Genomic DNA, 22,035 nt, shown 5'->3' with positions numbered 1-22,035 from the left:
ATTTTCTTTTCGGTTTAGTCCCTTTATTAGTCTGTGATCGCCACAGCGGAATGAACCGTCAACTTATCCAGCATATGTTTTACGCAGTGGATGTTTTAACATAATCAAGCAGCTTAAAAATAATTTGATGAAGAGAAATGACAGGAAAAAAGTAATAAAAAAATAAAAAGATTAAACGTATCGGGACTGTTAAAAGAACATTCCTCTTTAATATATTCTTTCGACTCAGATACATCAGCTAAGATTATGAATGACGGAGTAGGCTATCTCTCCTGCTTGCTTCAGCAGCGTGTGTCCAGCTGGTTATGAACGAGGAGGCGGAGAGAATGCGCTGTTTAGTTTCGGCTTGATATAAAAACTAACACCGAACTGCTTATAACGCTCAAAAAGTTAAACTAAAATGCACAACCCTTGTTGGTTGCACCCGCAAGTTGTGTTATGTATATTTGTGGCTGTGAAGTTTTATTAATATATATATATATATATATATATATATATATATATATATATATATATATATATATATATATATATATATATATATATATATATTTGAGATACTGAGCCATTACAAGTAAAAAAAAACAACAAAAAACTAAAATTTTACTTTAAAGAAGAACAGACGTTTTGAGGAAAAAAACTGAACAGAACTGGAACTAAATTATTAAAACTAAACTTGCAGGACTTCGTTTATGTCCTGCGGCAACTTTATTTTTATAACACTTTTTTTTTGCCCCGAGTCTGGGAAAGATGGCTTGCCGTCATTACACCGATCGCACACGAGTTACATGCGTCAAACACATACATACATAAATACATAAATAAATAAATAAATAAATAAATAAATAAATAAATAAATAAATAAAGGAAAGAAAACATCTAACCTTATAGGCTGAGGTCTTTTTGCTTATAATCGCCCTTATGTTTCCGTTTTAAAGGCTGTTGCATAATACAATTTTAATTTATAAGTGACTTTGTTGCGTCCCCTTAATGTTTCAATAACGCATAATAATCTATACACCATATTAAAGACAACAGAAAGACATAAATCTTTACAAATTACCTGTCCCCTTTTGTAGACTCAAAACAAGTGTCAAATCTTGAAAAAATTGCCTAAGCCATATTAAAATATAATTTAAAGAATTACATTATCGGATAAAACCGCATTAAATAAATAAACCAATATAAAACAAGCAAAAGCAAGCTATAACAGTTTAGGTAGGTCTATGTAGCCTACATAAATGAAACCGTTAAAGTCAAATTAAACTTTCATTTTACAAGATATTTTTTTTTTTAAAGATTTTAGATATTTTCTAAAAACAATAAACACCAGAGAAGGTTTAAATATTTATATAGTGTGTACGATGATAATAATTAAATCGTTCAAACAGAGCATTTTTTGGGGAGAGTGAAAGCAGAATGCGACCTTTTGATGAATTAGCTCTAACCTTTGACAGTTTTTTTTTTCTTTCCGCGGTTATGCGCGCATTATATTTCAAATGCATATGCAAGGTGACTGAAATTGAAATTAAAATACAAAACATACTGGGCCATTAAGTAAAAAAAACAAAACAACAAAAAAAAAAGAGAAAAAAAGAAAAAAAGAGAACTTTAAAGAGAACATTGTTGTTTTGAAACAAAAAAATAACTGAAAACTATTAAAAATAAACCTGCGAGATATGTCCTGCGGCAAAATTATTTTATGAAGCAGTATTCAACTTAAGCTCTTTAGACCATGCGCCTGACCGTTTCTTAGTGTTTCACCACAAGGCCTATTTTTATTATTTTTCATTATTTGTTTATTATTATGTACAATAATTGTGACATAAAATTAAATAGTAAAATATAATTAACAACGAAAATGTAAATAAAAAGGTAAATTAAAACATAAATGAAAAGGTCTTGTGTTAGTCCTACCAAAATAGCAAACACTGAAAATCTCTTTACATTTAGGCTAAAAGACTGCTTTAATTTTTTAATTTAGGCATACTTAGAATATTTGTACTGAATGTTTGTGCTTTCATATTAGTTGTCTTTAACTTCTTCAATTCTATTTTTCAAAAAGAATCCTCTTTGCTCTTAAAAAGTTTAGAATAACAATAAATCGTGTTAAATTTTAAATGATTAATAAAGGAATTATAATGCTTTGACTTATTGTTTAATCTCATTTACAAGCACAATAGCATATTTAAGGCTGCTGTGTGGGCTATTTCTGTCGGTTCGACATTGATCAATCATTGCTTTTGAAAACACTGTTGGTTGGGTTTAGGGAAGGAGGATGGTAGATCAGTCTATCGGTTGGTCAGTCAGTCAGTCAGTCAGTCGACAGTGGCCTCTAGTGAAATTACACAAGAACAGCAGGCGCAAATGGGACTCGCGAGAAAAACTTGAGATCTGAAAAAGCGTACACAGCGACTGATTGATGGATTAGTGAAAACAAAAACTGCAAAAAATGCAGCTCCTCGGAGGAATTTGGCGCTCTCCAGAAATGTATATAGGGGTATGTTTTCAGAATGAGGCAAGGTTGGATATTTTCTTTAAGCTGAATACTAGTAGCTGGCAAACTAACTAGTAAAACATTACAATAATGTCATCCTGGCAAAGACAAAAGGAATTAGTTATTAGAAATTAATTATTAAATCTATTAAGTTTAAAAATGTGTGGAAAAACATCTGCCTGTAAAAAAAACTAAACATTTTTGAAAGAGTTTACATTTCACAAGAAAGCTAATCATTTTGCCCTCAGTTTATGTATATTGTGAATGTGCATGAATATATTCTATATTTACAAATATATGAAACTGCTAGTGCAGCCAGTTCGTAACCAAGTCATTGTAGAGGTAAAGATATTAGGTTTTAAATAAAGATTATGAAAACAAACATGCATTAATGAGTCACAATACACACAATAGGGATTTTAATTATGTGCCACAGTAGACAAGTGAATATTATTAATTAAATGCATCTAGATTTAATGCTGTCTTTAAATATGGATATTAAAAATCACTGTTATTGGCCTCTCTTTAACGTCAGAGTATTTACAAGCACATTTGCCAAATGAACACAACACACAAAACACTCAATCACGGAGTCTTTGTGTTGTCATCAAGGGCTTACGCTATTTCTATGCCTGTGGGCGTTTGTTCTTCCTATTCAGGTTAAAATTACAAACTGGCATTGCAGAGCACACACACACAAATATACACACACATGAGCCGTCTCCTCAAACACAAACACACACAATGATCCACACAAATATGTGGCCGTTCTCTGCCTACGGCTGTAAGCGCTGAAGTCAGAGGCTGCGCTACCTTAAAATAACACCGAAATACTGCGTATAAACACAACAGAGCAGAGGATTTCAGCAGTGGAGGACAGAAGCTGAAAGCTGCCATTGGGTCATTCTTTGATCAGTCAGCTATGAAACAAAAATAAACCAGAAAACAATTGCAGTTAACCATTACACCGCCTGTCTGTCCTTTAATCTGCATTCCAACTCTTATTTAAAGAGGAAGCTCTCCTACGCCCCACCACCTACACACCACACATATACAAAAAAAGTTAATTAATAAATAGATTTACAACATAGATGTTTAGAACAACAAATCATGAGAATGAAAATGAATGAATTGTACAGATTGGGTGAACTGTTGCTTTAAGGATTATAAAAAGATTTATAAACTATAGCCACAGATCTTAGGCAGATATTTATGTAAACAGCTTCACCTTATCTGCCATTATTTATCTGGGACATGCAGACGTACATGCATAAACAGAAATCTGTCTGCTTTTAAAACACAAATCAATGTTGCACAGAAAGAAAGAAAAACTTTTTTTAAATATTGCTCATAATTTTTTCTCTTTATTTGAATAAATCTATCTATCTATATACCATTTCATCCATCCATCTGTCTGTCCGTCCGTCCATCCATCCATCTATATATAATTCCATCCATCCATGTACATATCCATCCATTCATCCCTCCCTCCCTCCCTATCTACCTACCTATCTATCTATCCATACATCCATCTGTTATTCCATCCATCTATTATTCCATTTTATCCAACCATCATTTATATATTTATCATCCATCATCCACCCATCCATCCATCCATCCATCCATCTATTTATCCATCCATCATTTATCTATCTATTCATCCATATATATATCTATTAGTCCATCCATCCATCCATCCATCCATTATTTATCCATCCATCCATCCATCCATCCATCCATCCATCCATCCATCCATCCATCCATCCATCCATCCATCCATCCATCCATCCATCCATCCATCCATCCATCCATCTATCTATCTATCTATCTATCTATCTATCTATCTATCTATCTATCTATCTATCTATCTATAGTATCCATCCATCCATCCATCCATCCATCCATCCATCCATCCATCCATCCATCCATCCATCCATCTATCTATCTATCTATCTATCTATCTATCTATCTATCTATCTATCTATCTATCTATCTATCTATCTATCTATCTATCTATCTATCTATCTATCTATCTATCTATCTATCTATCTATCTATCTATCTATCTACCCATCCATCCATCCATTCATTCATTCATCCATCCATCTATCTATAATTCCAACCATCCATGTATATATCCATCCATCCATCCCTCCCTCCCTACCACCTTATCCATCCATCCATCCATCCATCCATCCATCAATCTATTATTTCATCATTCCAACTATCATTTATATATCTATCATCTATCATCCATCCATCCATCCATCTATATATATCTATTAGTCCATCCATCCATCCATCCATCCATTATTTATCCATCCATCCATCCATCCATCCATCCATCCATCCATCCATCCATCCATCCATCCATCCATCTATCCATCTATCTATCTATCTATCTATCTATCTATCTATCTATCTATCTATCTATCTATCTATCTATCTATCTATCTATCTATCTATCTATCTATAGTATCCATCCATCCATCCATCCATCCATCCATCCATCCATCCATCCATCCATCCATCCATCCATCCATCTATCTATCTATCTATCTATCTATCTATCTATCTATCTATCTATCTATCTATCTATCTATCTATCTATCTATCTATCTATCTATCTATCTATCTATCTATCTATCTATCTATCTACCCATCCATCCATCCATTCATTCATTCATCCATCCATCTATCTATAATTCCAACCATCCATGTATATATCCATCCATCCATCCCTCCCTCCCTACCACCTTATCCATCCATCCATCCATCCATCCATCAATCTATTATTTCATCATTCCAACTATCATTTATATATCTATCATCTATCATCCATCCATCCATCCATCTATTTATCCATCCATCACTTATCTATCTATTCATCCATCCATAATTATAATTTATATATTACAGTTCATCCATCCATCTATCTAACCATCCATCCATAATTTATATATCCATCCATCCATCCATCCAGATGATTGAAATATTGAATGAAATATCAAATCGTTCTTTCTATTGCTTCTATCTATCACTTGCTCTACCATTTCTAAGTTGTCAATTTTTACAATTTCCATCATTCATTTGTTCCACTTATTTGTTCAAACGAACATTCAAGCTAATTGTATCCTCACATAAAACAAACAACATCTATTCCGTAGTTCCAAAAAAGCTCACAGCAATAGTTTGAGAAACAAATTAAATTTCTAGTCATTTGGGAAACTAAAAATCCAATTCAATTCCATGTCATAGGAAACAGCAGCCTATTTGTACACTGCTACAAAAAAAAAAACTAAATTGAACTGGCACACAGAATTTCATTGCATTATTAACTGGGGAATTTGGACTTTCAGAGATAGAAATTGAGGCTCTGCTGTAAAAATAGATTCTCCAAAGTATAGTAGTGGTGGAGTAGCAGCCCAAAAAAAGACAATGGAAAGCTGTCATTGAGTAATAGTGCAGCTATAGTAGTGCTGTGACTAAATGATGTTTTGGTGTCTGTATAACAGTAGACTGTGGCGCAGTAATTTTTCTACGAATCAAGCCAGACCTCCCATGAGCCATTTTTCTGCTTCCATTCACTCTTTTCCTTCTCTCTCTCTCTCTCTTTGGCTCTCTGACATTGATAAATTGCCGTGTGCTGTGCAGGTAATCCATCTTCTCAGACCCCAGCCCCAAATCTTCAGGCCTGAGAGTGCTCTTGCTTCTTGTTTCCCTCACATTCCCCTTTTGCTCAAGGTTACTGTGCTCTGAAGTGCTGTTCTGAAACCCTGCGACTAATTACTTCAACCTGAGAGGAGAAAAGATAGGACAGGACAACACTGAGAGCCAGAAAATGGGGAGAAAAAAACCATGAAATGCAAAGAAAAGAGAGCGGAAGAGGACAAGGAAGATGTATGTGGGTCTTAAAAGCTATTTGCCAGCTTCATGCAACTGAATGATAGATAAGGGAATAAAAAAATCTGTCTACTAGCGTGTATGTTTCCTAGTACTGGGTTGCTGCAGTTGGAAGGGCATCCACTGTGTAAAACATATGCTGGATAAGTTGGCAGTTCATTCCACTGTGGCGACCCCTGATGAATAAAGGTACAATATCGAAGGATATAGTTCTCAATTTCCAAAAATGACCCTTATGATTGGTTTTGTGCTCCAAGGTCATAGCATTACAGCAGCTCTTAATGTTTTACCAATAAAAGGTGATGTGAAAGTAGACCTATTTCTCTGTGTATAATATATGTGTGTGTTGGTAAGAACTGGTCCACTGGTGCATGCAATAGAGATGAAATGGGCAAGGTGACATTGTCCTGACATCACACAAAGCGCTGCGCTACATCATAATTTGGACACGTGCTAAAGCTCATCTGGAGGTTAATTCGCTTCTTTATTCATAATAACGAGCTTCTCTGTTGCTCTACAGCACGTCTGACCTCTACAAACGCATAAAGTCACCTTAAACTTTTATAAACCTGTCTACTAAGGATATTTTAAGTAAATAAAAACTACAACTAAGGCTATAACTATTGGTCAAAAAACATTTACCCTAGGCTTAGTCCCTTATTTATAAGGGGGCAGCACAGCGGAATGAACTGCCAACTATTCCGACATATGGTTTATGCAGAAGATGCCCTTTCAGCTGCAATCCAGTTCTAGTAAATAATAATTCACTCTGACATCCACACACACTCATACACTATGCCCAATTTTGTTTGCCAAATTCACCTTAAGCACATGTCTTTGGACTTCGGGGGAAACCAGAGCACCCAGAGGAAACATGCAAACTCCACACAGAAATGCTAGCTGATCCAGCCGGGAGTCAAACCAGGGACCTTCTTACTGTGAGGCGACCTCGTCTCTTCGGCTTGATCCCTTTATTAATCCAGGGTCGCCACAGCGGAATGAACCGCCAACTTATCCAGCACATGTTTTTTATGCAGCGGATGCCTTTCCAGCTGCAACCCATCTCTGGGAAACATTCAGACGAAAACATTCACACTCATACACTACGGACAATTTAGCCAACCCAATTCACCCATACCACATGTCTTTGGACTGTGGGGGAAAACAGTGTTTTACAAACTTAAGTGGATTAAACAAAAACAAAAATTTAGTTATTAATTTTAAAATTAAGTTGACCCAAAAAAAATCTCAAGAATTGCTTTGATTCAGCTCATTTTAAATAAGCAGTTTGAACCAGCATCAAAAACACAGTAGAACTTAAGATATAGTCAAACTTCTACACATCACACCTGCAAACAATAATCACCCCAAAAAACCCATGGGCAAAAAACAAAAATAAAAAAAAACATAAAAAACTGAAATTTAACTCTCCCAACAGAAAAGGTCTTAGTAGTTTAAATTGTTTTTATGTGCTTACTTTTTCAAGACAAACCTTGAGTCAAATGGTCACACTGGTGGTTAAACTGGAATGTCCGAAACAAAAGAAAGCAGCAGTAAAAGTCATCTCTTCTGATCTAACACCATCTTCGGTTGTTTCTTCCTGTCCTCCTGACCTTTACGATGGCCTCGTCATTCACAGCATAATTAACCCCGCTTTTCTCTCGGTCTGCACTATACACCGGTCTCACTCATCCTCTTAACCTTGTTGATTTTGCAGAGGAATGCACTTAAACCTCTCGTAAAACATGACATTTTAGAATGAATGACTCCATCTGTTTTCTTTTTCCCTGTCTCTTTCTGTCACAAGGTGAGCTTTCCTTCAACTCGACCAAATGACCGAGTCAGTTCGTCTATGTCCTCTATCTGATCATCTGTCTGAATTCCTTCAGCTGATTACATGCTGCGCCACTGTAAAAAAGCGATTAGTTGACATTTCTTATGAAAAGTAAGTTGCTTTTAAAGTCACTAGTTTACATTACTTATGAAAAGTGAGTAAACTTGTTGCTTTTAAAGTGATTAGTTGACATTACTTGTGAAAAGTGAGTAAACCTGTTGCTTTTAAAGCGATTAGTTGACATTACTTTAAAAAGTGAGTAAACCCATTGCTTTTAAAGCGATTAGTTGACATTACTCATAAAAAGTGAGTAAACCTGTTGCATTTAAAGCAATTAGTTGACATTAATTAAAAATTTAAGTAAACCTGTTGCTTTTAGTTGACTTTATAAAAAGTGAGTAAACTCATTGCTTTTAAAGCAACTAGTTGACATTACTTATAAAACGTGAGTAAACCCATTGCTTTTAAAGCAATAAGTTGACATTACTTATAAAACGTGAGTAAACCCATTGCTTTTAAATCGATCAGTTGACTTTACCTAAAAAAAGTGAGTAAACCCATTGCTATTAAAGTGACTACTTGACTTTACTTTAAAAAAAAATAGTAAACCCATTACTATTAAAGTGACTAGCTGACTTTCTTTAAAAAATTTGTAAACCCATTGGTCTTAAAGTGGTCTTACATCAAAAAAGTGAGTAAACACATTGTTTTTAAAGCGGTTAGTTGACTTTACTTAAAAAGTGAGTAAACGCATTGCTTTTAAAGTGACTAGTTGACATTACTTTAAAAAAGTGAGTAAACCCACTTTTATTGACACATTTATTGGAATAGAGAAAACTACGAATTCTTTGTTGGACAAGAGAAAGGTGTTTGTACTCTTTTTAAAATAATAGTAGGAAGGCCGTAGACCTAAATAATTTAGAGAGAGACAGAATAACATAAATATGCACTACTGATGAATAAATATAAGAAAGAAACCTATTAAAATGTAGTATGCAGATTACGGTAAAAAAAAAGACCAATCACAACTCAGCAACCCAATACAGTATGTTCAAAGTTGAGCTAAAAGATAACTTCCTTACATTTAAAATATCAATAAATTTATTAGGTAAAATGAATAAATCATTCACAACTCAGTATGCAAATTATTTCACAAAATAATTATTTCAGCTTAAAGTGACATTCAAAGGCTTAACTAAGTTAATTTGTTTAGAGTAATTATTGTATCATTATTGTATAATGATGGTTTGTTCTGTAAACAATTGAAAAATAAAAGTTCTTAACGAGGCTAATAATACTGACCTTAAAATGTTTTTACAAAAATTAAAAATTGCTTTTATTCTAGCCAAGTAAAAAAAACTGAAGGGAAGAAAAAAATATGCAAATTATTTCACAAAAGAAGACCAATCAAAACTCAGCATGCAAATACAGCATGTACAATGTTGAGTCAAAAGACAATTTCTCTAACTGAACTTTGATGCCGAAAATAAAAATACATGTATTATATTCAAATAAATAAACAAACAAACAAACAAATAAATAAATAAATAAATAAATGACCTTCCTAATCTATAACCGGACCCAACATTTACAATTTTTAAATATGTGCTGTCATATGTTTATCTATTTAGCAATTTTATAAAGAGTGTTTTTTTGTAGCAAATGATGGAGGGTCTCTTCAAAGCATCAAAGCAGCATTTAACTCAACATCAACTACCTCCATGTAGGAAACTGCCCTTGTTGTGTGTGTGGTGGGGCAATTAAGAAAATCAGTTTCCCCATAGGGGGGCAGAGGCCTCTTTTCGAGTTAAAAGCATAACGAATGGCCATCTCCACATGTGTGTAAAAACCAGTGACCGCTCGAGAGATCACATCGGTGTAAGACAACCAGGGTAAAGTGGAGTTCATGCTGACTAGAACTGCTAATGAGAGAGTTTACATACGGTTTACCACTAGTGTTTATATATGAGCTTGGCCACATGTGTTGCAGTGCCTCAATTATAATACTTGATTCTGATTGGCAAGTTTTTATTTACAGTTGAAGTCAGAATGAACTCACCTGAATTATTAGCCCACCTGTATATTGTTTCCCCAATGTCTAAACATAATAGTTTTAATAACTCATTTCTAATAGCTGATTTTTTTTATCTTTGCCATGATGTCAGTAGATACTATTTTACTATATATTTTTCTAGATGCTAGTATTCACCTTTAAGTGACATTTAAAGGCTTAACTAGGTTAATTAGGTTAAAGTTAAAGTAATTATGCAAATTACCGTATAATGATGGTTTGTTGATTTGATAAAAAGTGCTTAAAGGCACTAATAATACTGACCTTAAAATGTTTTTAGAAAATTTAAAAACTGTTTTTATTCAAGCCAAGGTAAAACAGACAAGAAGAAAAAATATTATAGGAAATACTGTAAAAAAACAACAACCTTGAAGTAACAATCAACATATCCTATATGTTTAAGTCAAAATAATTAAATTAAATCTTTTTTTTTTCCATGTGCTGTTTAATGGAAAGCTATTAAACTTAGTAGTTTAATAACTCGTAACAACAAATTTCTTATGACTTTGCCATGAATGATTACAGTGCATAATATTATATTAGTTATTTTAGTGCAATTTAAGGGCTTAAGGTTATTTAGGTTAACTAGAAAAGTTACCTTAATGAAAAAAAAATATTGGATTGTTGGTTTGTCCTGTAGCATATACAATATGTATTTTTCTGAGGAAAGGTAATTATATATATATAATAATTATATATTTATAATTATATCTTATATATATATATATATATATATATATATATATATATATATATATATATATATATATATATATATATATATATATATATATATATATATATATATATATATAATATTTTTTTTACTATTACAAACTACTTTTATTATAGCCAAACTAAAAGAAACCATATAATAAAAAATACTGTGAAAAGTTATTTGTTCTGTTAAACAACACAAATATTTGAAAATGTATTAAAAATTCACAGGAGGCCAAATAAAAATTCTGAGTGACCTTCTTTGAATGTAAGAAGGTACACGAGTCTGGTCAACAAGACTCTTCTTGGTCTGGGGTCTTTATACCTATTTTCCCTTTTTCATAGGTCAAAAAGCCACAATGCCCTACGTTCAAGTGAAATGTATCTGTTGTCTGTTCCCCAGGTTTGAACTGAAATATGGAATCCTGGAATACTCTTCAGTCTGAACTGAAAATGTCTGAGCTCATTCCGATTAAATAATTTAACTCTATCCTTTATAACAAACAACAACAGTCCATTTCTTAATGTATGTGTTTTAACATAATGTAATGTGGTATGGCTGTATAACCAAACGGTATTTTTAGATTATTTTTATTTGTTTCTATATTTTTCATAAGTCGTGGGCTGCAGACCTCTTGGCCAGGTCACCCTTGTAAATGAGATCTCGATCTCAATGGGTTTTACCTCAGTTAAATTACCTGGGTAAATAAAGAAACATATAATAATTTTCTGGAAGTAGCTCTTTGCGTTGATACAAGACCTATATCTTAAACTTTACCAAAACTACACCCTGAGTTGTTAAATTAGATGCATTCTGGTAATCAAATACATTCATTTATTCATTTTCTTTATGGCTTAGTCCCTTTATTAATCTGGGATCGACACAGCAGAATGAACCGCCAACTTATCTAGCATGTTTTATGCAGCAGATGTCCTTCCAGCTGCAACCCATCACTGGGAAACACCCATATGTAATCAAATACATATTTGTTTATTTTAATATTACATTTTATTGCGATTTAATTTATTTCTACTGTCTCATCAATGAACTCTCAGTCTAAAAATTATTTGAGCTGCATTTTTAGCTGTGATTCCAAACTTTTGACTGAGTTTTCATCGCCCTTCTTCAATCAGCCGAGCAAAGAGGACATGACATGGCATTTAGCCAAAAATGTCAGCGTAAATAACTGCATCTGAAAAAGCTTTGACAAATAAAGTGGCAATTCAAGGTTTCAAAGAGCACCGAATAAACAAATAAAAAGCATCTAATTGGACACAATTAAAATAAAAAATCCCCATGCACTGCCATCTGCTGAGTTTCTCTAGATAAAAGTTGAGAAACTATGAATGTGAGCAGCAGCTTTGGACTGAACAATCCACATTCAACACATCAAACCATCCAGTCTCCAGAGGTATACGTTACACAACTCTGTCGAAATCTTTCTTTCTATTTTCACACAATGACAAATCCATGAGTGAATAATAAAAACCAGCCGATCTACAGAATCAGGCAGTGTCTTATTCCTTCAAACCCATTCAGCTTTGATCTTGGAGAACTTCGATCCGGCTCGGTCCAGCTAATCTCTGTAAGATCGATCGGCCATGTTCAAGGGGAGGGGAAAAAAAAAGTGATGTTTTTTTTCTGACCTGCTGCTGGGATGGATTACAGGCCTTTGCTATGGAGGAAGTGCTGGCAGTGATTATGGGGTACGGCAGCAACCTGACCGAACTCTTGAAATACAGTTTTGAGTTCCACTAAAAAACAAACCACCCACTCCGCAAACCTATACAGCGGCTTTAAACATCTGCTACATTTGGCACCGTAAAACTAGTGTTTATAGATCTGCTGTTTGACATCATACTGAATAATTATTATCTGAGAGAAAGTTTTCATTTACACACACACTTACAAAAGACACTGTCTTGTGCAGCAGATATGAAGATAGAGATTTATTAACTATATCAGTTGTGTATGGAGGATTGAACCACCAACTTATCCAGCAAATGTTTTACGCTGTGGATGCCATTTCAGCTGCAACCCATCACTGGGAAACACCCATACACATTCATTCACACTCATACACTACGGACAATTTAACCTACCCAATTCACCTATAGCTCATGTGTTGGCTTAAACCAACAACCTTCTTGCTGTGAGCCGATTGTGCTACCCCCTGTGCCACCGTGACGCTCCCCATCGGAAAAACTGACTGCAAATATTTTGCTTAAGATTTTCAATCACAGCTCTAACTGATTAGATTTTTCAAGACTGCATTCAAAATTCGGATAGGAATTCAAGCATTTCTCTTTAACATCATTAAACTCTATGAATTCAACAAGGGGTCTTATAATTAAGACTTTAAAAATATATATATTTTTGAATGTTATTCAGTGTGTAGTGAGTATTTTTGGCCATAAAAATTTAATTAAAATTAAAGTCCATTCCAAAGGGATATACTTAGGGGTGTTTTTTTTATCTCTTTTTAAGAACTACAACAAACATATTGTTTGGACTACAAGAGTTATTTTCCAATGTTTATGCTGTCATAAAGCAGCCCACATTCTGCCTTTGAAAATTTGCATGATTGGGAGGGTTGGGAGCCGCCAAAAACCAATAACATTGACACTCTGATATATCTTGCTATATCCATGCTTAAATGTGATCCTCTTGACCTATATTCTTAGCGCAAATTTATAATATTGTGATAATGCAATTGTCAAATATGGGTAAGAACACGCATTTCATTATTTAAACGTCTTAAAAATGATCTTATTATTTGATTTATGATGGCTGATGGGCTGAAATGCAGTGGAGAGATTAGAACTGCTGGATTTACAACATGTAAACTCATTAACTTCTCCCAAAACACATGAGTGTAAGTAGCTGTTTAACTGAAGAATAAAAGTAGAAGAATAATGAGGAGAAGAAAAAAGGAAACATTCTAGTAACCTAAACAGTTTGCATTTGCTGTGAATAACACATTTAATCAGATTAGGGGTAAACATATTATCATTATCATCTCCATTGACATCAGAATGTATTTTACAAGCTATAAATTCAAATTGTATTAAAATGTCTGCACTACAAAAACAAACGTTATTTCGTTGAAAACATTTAAAAGTTGTGATCTATGAGGTTGAAGTATGGCTTACAGGCAGTATTGAAACACTGTCTCTGTTGTCTGATCACAATGCACTAGGACAGCTAACCAATCGCAACACATTTTGTTTTTTAGAAGGCAGGCTTTCATCAAACCCAGAACTAGTCATTTATTTGTTTTCTTTTCAGCTTAGTCCCTTTATTAATCTGGGGTCGCCACAACTGAATGAATCGCCAACTTATCCAGTATATGTTTTATGCAGCGGATGCCCTGCAACCCATCACTGGGAAACACCCATACACTCCTAGTCACACATATACACTATGGACATATTTAGTCTACCCAATTCATCTGAAGCACATGTCTTTGGGCTTGTTGAAATTGGAGCACTCGGAGGAAACCCACGCGAAAATGGGGAGAGCATGTAAACTCCACACAGAAATGCCAACTGACCCAGCAGAGTCTTGAACCAGCGACTTTCTTGCTGTGAGGCCATCGTGCTAACCACTGAGCCAACGTGATGCCCTCAAACCCAGACCTAGTTGAGCCATTTGTGTTTGGCTGTGAAAAAAGGTTTTTTAATAATGTAAATTATGCCAAAAATTATGTTTTCCGAACCATCAAGCATGAGAATTTTCTAGTAAACACAATCAAGGCTTTGGTAAAAAAAAAAAAAAATCATAATAGAATATAAATATTTTAAAATTATTGTTTTGTTTAAAGCAGCTTACAAATGAGGACTACAATAAAATATTCTTATGGATTCTGTATTTAATAGAAAAAAAAATATTAAAGAGGTAAAGATTTAAAAAAAGGTTTATTGTACCATTGGGCAATGCTCAATTCGTACATAAATCAAGATATGATCCATCTAAAAATATAAAAACAATCCAATGCATGTTATTCTTTCATATCAGCCATGGTGTTTCGTATTGGTCAAGTGTCTTTATGTGATCCAAAGTTTCCAAAACTTGATGGATAAAAAACTTTGAACCATATATTTTTTCTTTCTGTTTTAGCCTTCCATTTACATTAAAACGGCACTTTTTGTTTTGTTTTGATTTTTAAGATGCTCTCTCGATGTCTTTGTAGTCATTTAAAATAGAGCAGCAGAAATCTTTTAATCCCTTGAGACATGGACTCTTCTATGACTAAATTCATGGAATAATGATTGAATATGACCTGAATACACCCATAAGTAGTGAAATAGCTGTATATTCCCATTGTATGTGAATAAATTAAAATCCTGCAGGCACAGGAGGTCAACATGATGTCATATTGACATTGTACCCCAACGTACTCCAAAGTTGTGGGAACGTTAGATTTTATTTGGTAATGAAAATCGGGTTGACGTCAGAACCCAACATCGGGCCGATGTCTAACCTAAAATCAACCAAATATCAACATCTAATCATGTTACACCTTGACGTTGTATGGACGTTACCACTATGACATCAGATGTTGGATTTTGGTCACTTTCAAACACAAACTAAAGTCAATCAAATATCAACGTAACCTGACGTAGATATTGGACGTCAAAATAATGGCGTCCTTAGATGCTGGCTAGACATTGAAATTTGGCCACCTGACGTCATGACCAAAATCTAACCTTATGTTAACGTCTTACGATGTTGTGTGCCTGCTGGGCAGGTTTGTTGATCATTTAAAACATTAAAAGGGTGTAAAAATAGCCAAAAAACACTGAAATCAAAGCTCTGCAAAGCTTTAAACTTTAATACAGAAGAAGGTGAACTATTTAAAACGATTTTGAATCTATACTTTTGAATTATATAAAAACAGATCAACGTGATTTGATTTGACAAATAGTTTTTCGCCATTGGTTTATACTGCATCTCCTCCCTTTTTACTTATTATTATTTTATTGACTTATTTATTATATACTGTGTGTTTATTGCTTAGTTTGACGTTGTTCTGTATTATTAACCTTTAAAAAAAGAAAAGAAAAAATATATCATTTGAAAAAATAAGCTGTAATCCAACATCACATCTCCGCCTCTGCATAAAAATAAACCCTTTTATCAATTTATTCCTACAAAAAGACCACAACTATTACTTCTGCCTGTGAAACCATCAGTTATAATACATAAAAATCAACCATTCACCAACCACTGGACTGTGTTGTCAAGAATCCAAGCAGTTTTAACCTATAAATAGCTTTGACTTAGACAGACAGTCAACAATCCTCCATTGTCGTAAGCAGCTATCAAGTCAAAATCTTTAAAGCCGCACTATATTATTCACATTCATTTCTAGCGAGAAGCAATCTGTGCTCCCTAAATGAGCGCACCAAATCCTGCAGGGACAACGCATGTTCGGTCCTCCCATCACTGAGCTGTATTCATATCTGCCCCAGTGACACCATTATTCCCCGGCGTCGAGACAAAGCCAGCAGCCGGACAGGAGGGAGTGCCATTTACAGTAAGAGAGTGGCTGCTGAATTGAGCCGACGTCAGCGTCCTCCTTTCAAGCCGGTAGTGAAAAAGCGACCTCTTTATATGATAATGCCTTGCTCACCTGAGAGGCATAAATAGAGCATTAAACGTGAAATATGTATGAAGCTCACGCCCATAACGTGTTGCTGCCGTGGCAACAGTGCTGTGTTGGAAATGGAAGGAGTGTGTGTGTGAATAGGAATGAATTGAAGATGTTCAGTAGGTGTAATCTAAAGACGAACCCCCAGGGGACGTTCACAACAACTTCTGCGGGGCTCTACAGATCATAGGTGGAACATGAAAAGTTGCTTGGAATTTGATGCAGATGTTCATCAGCAAATCTTGCAGTAACAAAACTGCAATGGATAGATGATGCATCCATTTATTTTGTATATAAGCTAAGTGGAGGTAAAAAGAAGTCTAATTCAAATGGCTACTAAGAGTGCATTTATTTGATCAAAAATAGAGCAAATACAAAAAAAGTCAAACAATATTGCCGTTTAAATTATTGTTTTGTTTTTTTAATACTGTTTAATTATATGATATTAAAGCTGGGCAACACGGTGGCTCAGTGGTTAGCACTGTCGCCTCACAGCAAGAAGGTCGCTTGTTCAAGTCCTGAATGCAGACCTGGTACAGTGCAATCTGTGCTGCATCCAATGTTTTTTAATGCGCTCACCTAACCCCACCCCTAACCCTACCTATCACAGTGACATCACTCATTCCATTCATTGAGTGCATTGTGTCTAACATTGCATCGCTGAGTGATGCAATCTCAGCTTGCATCATAAAGGCTGCATCTAGATACTATTGGGGTCAGTTGGCATTTCTGTGTGGAGTTTGCATGTTCTCTCTGTGTCCAGGTGCTCCGGTTTTCCCCACAGTTCAAAGACATGCGCTATAGGAGGATTAAACTAAATTGGTCGTAGTGTATGTATGTGAATAAGTGTGTATAAGTGTTTCCCAGTACAGGATTGCAGCTGGAAGAGCATCCCCTGTTTAAAACATATGCTGGATAAGTTGGCGGTTCATACCGCAGTGGTGACCCCTGATTAATAAAGGGACTAAGCTAAAAAGAAAGTGAATGAAAGAATTAATTAATTAATTAATTAATTATATGATATTAAAGCTGTATTTTCAGGATTATTATTCTAGCCTTCTGAGCCACGTGATCTTTCAGAAATCATTCTAGTTTGCTGATTTGCTGCTCGCTAAACATTTCTTAATTATTATTAATCTTGAAAACTCTTAAGCTGCTTCACATTTCGTTAAAACTGTGTCATTTGTAGGTGGGGTAAGTTATTTTTAAAATATTTGTTATTATTATTTAATTGTAATATTACAAAAAAAAATATTGGCTTAAAATGCTGTTTATTTTCCTCATAGATTACTGAAAAATGTATAACAGCATCTACATAAATAATAAGCAACAAAACACTTATAAAAATAAATATCCTCATTAATAATTCAGCAAAATAATACCTGAGCTCTACATTAAACAATAACAATAATTTATAAAAGTTCATGTGGCACTAAAGACTGAAGTAATTGCTATAGAAAAACAGCTTTGGTATTAAAGGAGTTAAAATATATATATATAGGGTGGCCATGTATATACACCTTAATCAAATGGGAATAGTTGGTGATATTATTGTCCTGTTTGTGGCACATGTGAGGGGACGTGTAAATAACTCAAGAAAGAATAGTTACGTTAAAACCAAGCACACCATTATTGTTCTTGTGAAATTCCCAATAAGATTGATTTGTCACATGACCCTCTTCCTATTGCAAAAACAAAAGTTGCATCCAAAATGGCGACTTAACCCATCTTGAAAAGTTTGCCATCTCACATATACCAATGTCCCACAAACAGGACGTTAATGTCATCAACCATTCTCATTTAATTAAGATGTATCCATATAAATGGCCCACCCTGTACACACACAATTCACCTATACCACGTCTTTGTTTGCACTGTGGGGAAAACCAGAGAACCTGCAGGAAACCCACATGAACATGGGGAGAATATGCAAACTCCACACAGAAATGCCAAATAGCCATCAATAGTGATCTCTAAATACAGCAAGATGTTACTTTTGAATTATTGTAATTATGTTAATAAACACAGGTTAAGACAGCAACATGGACACTATACATGATGAGGAGATGTAAATGCAGATGTGATGTTTGGGACTATTGAGAAACCTTTTTTTTGGAAAGGATAAATGGCTAGAACCAGCGACCTTCTTGCTCTGAGGTGATCGTGCAACCCATTGTGCCACCATGACACCCATATATATATATATATACAACTGTTTTAAATGTATTTGGATCAAATAAATGAGTGACCTTAAGAGACTTCTATTTTTTTAATCCTAAGTATTTAAAAGCTTTGTGAAAGTGACATCATCTAAATTTACATATTTACAATTTGCACTATTTACATATTTTTATTCCCAATTAATTTAGGAACTTTGAGTTTCATTCGCTTAAAAGTCAGTGTTCCTCTACACTTTGTTTAGCAAATATAAAAGTCTTACTCACAATGTGCCCAACATGCAATAAAAGGCAGCACATTGCAAGATCTCCACAAGATCCATATACGTCACAATGAAGCTCTACCCTTCACTTCATGTCACAACACTTCTCACTAATCACCATGTGGGTGAAGATCCTGCAGAGAAAAGCCCAAACACTCAAGTCATGTCTTTTTTTAAATCGCCTCTGGCTTAAAGAGAGTGCTCAGGGCCACCCTGCTCTCCGATGATCCCCTCTCCTTCCCATCAGGCCCTCCTCCTGCAGCTCATTTTAATGGGCACCTCCAGGTCACTTGCATCTGGCAGAACTGGCCATAAAATCTGGAGACCAACAGCAGGTCTGAAACACGAACCGCGACCACACCAGATCAATAGTGATCTTTAAATACAGCAAGATGTTGCTTTTGGATTATATGTTAATGAACACAGGTTGAGCACAACAACGTGGACACAATACATGACAGGGAGATGTAAATGCAGATGTGAAGTTTGGGAATACTGAGAAACCTTTTTTGAAAGGATAAATGGTGCAATTATTAAAATGATGAACATAATGGATGCCATATGTTTTTGAAGCATTTCAATGATGGTTGAAATGTTGTAGCTCTTAATACAAGCACCAGTTTCTTATTTAAAACAGAAAAATGGTGAGTGCATATATAAATATATAATAAATGTTAAGCGATCATAAATGAATATATTTGTAATACTGCACTGATACGGAGTCTGTACTGTCATTGTTTGTGACAGCACAGCGCCCCCTGTTCATAATGGATAATTATTGAATTTGACCAGTGCTTTGGTTTCCATGGGCGCAGACAAAACCACTGATCAATAATATAAAAAGGTGGTGTGTCTGCAATTCTTTTCATTCTAGGTGTACACTGCTGGTCTGTTTACACAGCACACAGCTCCTGGTATTACGCTGAAAATAAACCTTGATGCATGAGCACGCGGCGAAACTTGATATTTACGCGCACATGCATCCAATTACGCACTGCATATCTACGTATATTTATATCCTCTTTGCTTATGATTTGAGCTTGTGTGGAATCCATGCCAGGCTCTGTTGTAGAACTAACTTAAGCGCCCCAAGTCAAAACAAAATAACTAATTGTAAAGGATAGTTAATCATAAATGCGCTTTCTCAGCGCTCACGCTCTCCACCAAAGCCACATCATGGTATGACGTGTTTCTTTACACAATCTGGTTCACTTTACAGTCTCCTTGAATCAAAGGGAAGACACTTTTAGTCAGCAATTAATTCACCCCATTTGGCCAGTCTCACCAATGATCTCAGACACGCGGAGGCGCACTGGAATAACAGAGGATCTGCAACATGCTGCAGTGTGTTACAAAGGTTCAGCACTCCACCCCTCGTGTGCAACACTTCTGTGCGCTTTCAATGGAACAGTCCATGGCATTTTCATTCTCTAGTACATTTTATTTATTGAAGTTGCATTGTATTTTGCCATGAAATCCTGTATGTCCAAGTTTAATAAGCCATTAACGCTGCGTATCCAAAATTACGCACCGCAACACTGGAGTTCATTCATCATCTGACTGCATGCATGATGCATTTCAAAAAGCAGGTCAAAACTGATATCGGGATATACTTAAGGGGGTCAGATATATGTCAGCTTACCTTGCTAGAGTAGGGTCCGGGAATGAGTAGTTTTAACGCCTGCCTCTTCAGCTCCACCAGCCGAGCATTGCAGTTCTCACACCAGATCCCCCGGTCAGAGCCAGGTGAGCTCCCGCTACCCGAGGCTGGAGAACCGGTGCCGAATCCTGGAGATCCTCCTAAGGAACCCGGCGATCCGGTGCTGATTCCAGGGGATACAGTAACAGGTGAGCCGGAGAAAGAGCCTGGGGATGATATTCCTGATCCGGGAGAAGGGGTTCCAGAGGACCCGGGCATAGACCCGGCACCTTCAGGCACCGGGCGGCTGGCACTCCGGGACTCCTCATAAGCCTTTCGGTACCAGGTTTCAGGAGAAAATGATGCTGATTTTGTAGGGGATGAATCGGTCGTCTATAGAGAAAATAAATAGTAATTTTATTGCATGGGATGCATGTGAAAATAAGTGCGCAACATGGTTCAATAAACCGCATTATGCACTTGACATTGACAATAGTTTGTTGTTTTAGTTATTCCACACTTAAAGGTAATCAGCACATGATATTCATATACCCTACCAATATATGACTTCTACAAATAATAATAATAATAATAATGCAATCTTACCCCATGCTTTCTACTCCTGGTCCCAGATCTGTCTTTATTTCCTGTTAGAGAGGTCATGATAAAGCCAAACGAAAAGGGATTGAAAAAATGTTACATCCACAACAAAAAGATCCAAAAAATCTGTCTCAGGTCAGTTCAGTAGCCCCTCTAAAGTCCACTCTCAGCGACTAGTACCATGCTGAAATTTATCCATCTTCCACAGTGGCATTTGCAGAACAAACTGTTGTCCAATCTGAAAATGTTCAGCAGGATAAATCCAGTCCTTACTTATGCTCTCTGAAATGCTGGATCCATGCGCAGCGCTTTAGATTTTACAGCATCCCAGCACAGACGCATTTTTCTATTCATATGGAGTTGTGTGAGGCACAGGCTGACAGTAGATCAGGCTCTGCTGATCTGATCTCTGCGCTGCTCTCACTCCAGAGGAGCGCACACATCTGTCTCTGGGTGAAACGGCCACGCCTCCTCAGCAGCCCGCAGCCAATTAAATGCCTGGGGTCTGCTGACTGACATGTGGGAGAGCGTTGTTTCCCACACGGTAAAATAAATGATATCTAAAACGACCGATTTGAGGTCAAAATTCATTATAGAAAGTCAATTTCAGTTCAATAAAGCCTTGTATTGAAAACTAAGAAATTATATAAATAATTCATCAATTATTAGCGTTAAAATAAA

General features: G+C 35.4%; 1 protein-coding gene across 1 annotated transcript in view; it reads right to left on the bottom strand.

Annotated features, from left to right (window-relative positions):
* Nucleotides 1-21,767, bottom strand: part of kif26ba (kinesin family member 26Ba) — a 211,604-nt gene extending 189,837 nt beyond the window's left edge. The window contains exons 1-2 of the mRNA XM_692940.11: nt 21,361-21,767; nt 20,758-21,147 (exon numbers count right to left, since the gene is read on the bottom strand). Coding sequence (XP_698032.6) covers nt 20,758-21,147; nt 21,361-21,417 — 447 coding nt within the window. The 5' untranslated portion in view covers nt 21,418-21,767. The remainder of the gene's footprint in view (nt 1-20,757; nt 21,148-21,360) is intronic.
* Between the last annotated feature and the right edge of the window lie 268 nt (nt 21,768-22,035).

This window comes from Danio rerio, chromosome 17 (genome assembly GCF_049306965.1).
Source record: "Danio rerio strain Tuebingen ecotype United States chromosome 17, GRCz12tu, whole genome shotgun sequence".
NCBI classification, from domain to species: domain Eukaryota; kingdom Metazoa; phylum Chordata; class Actinopteri; order Cypriniformes; family Danionidae; genus Danio; species Danio rerio.
This window is presented reverse-complemented; position numbering and strand designations above follow the sequence as displayed.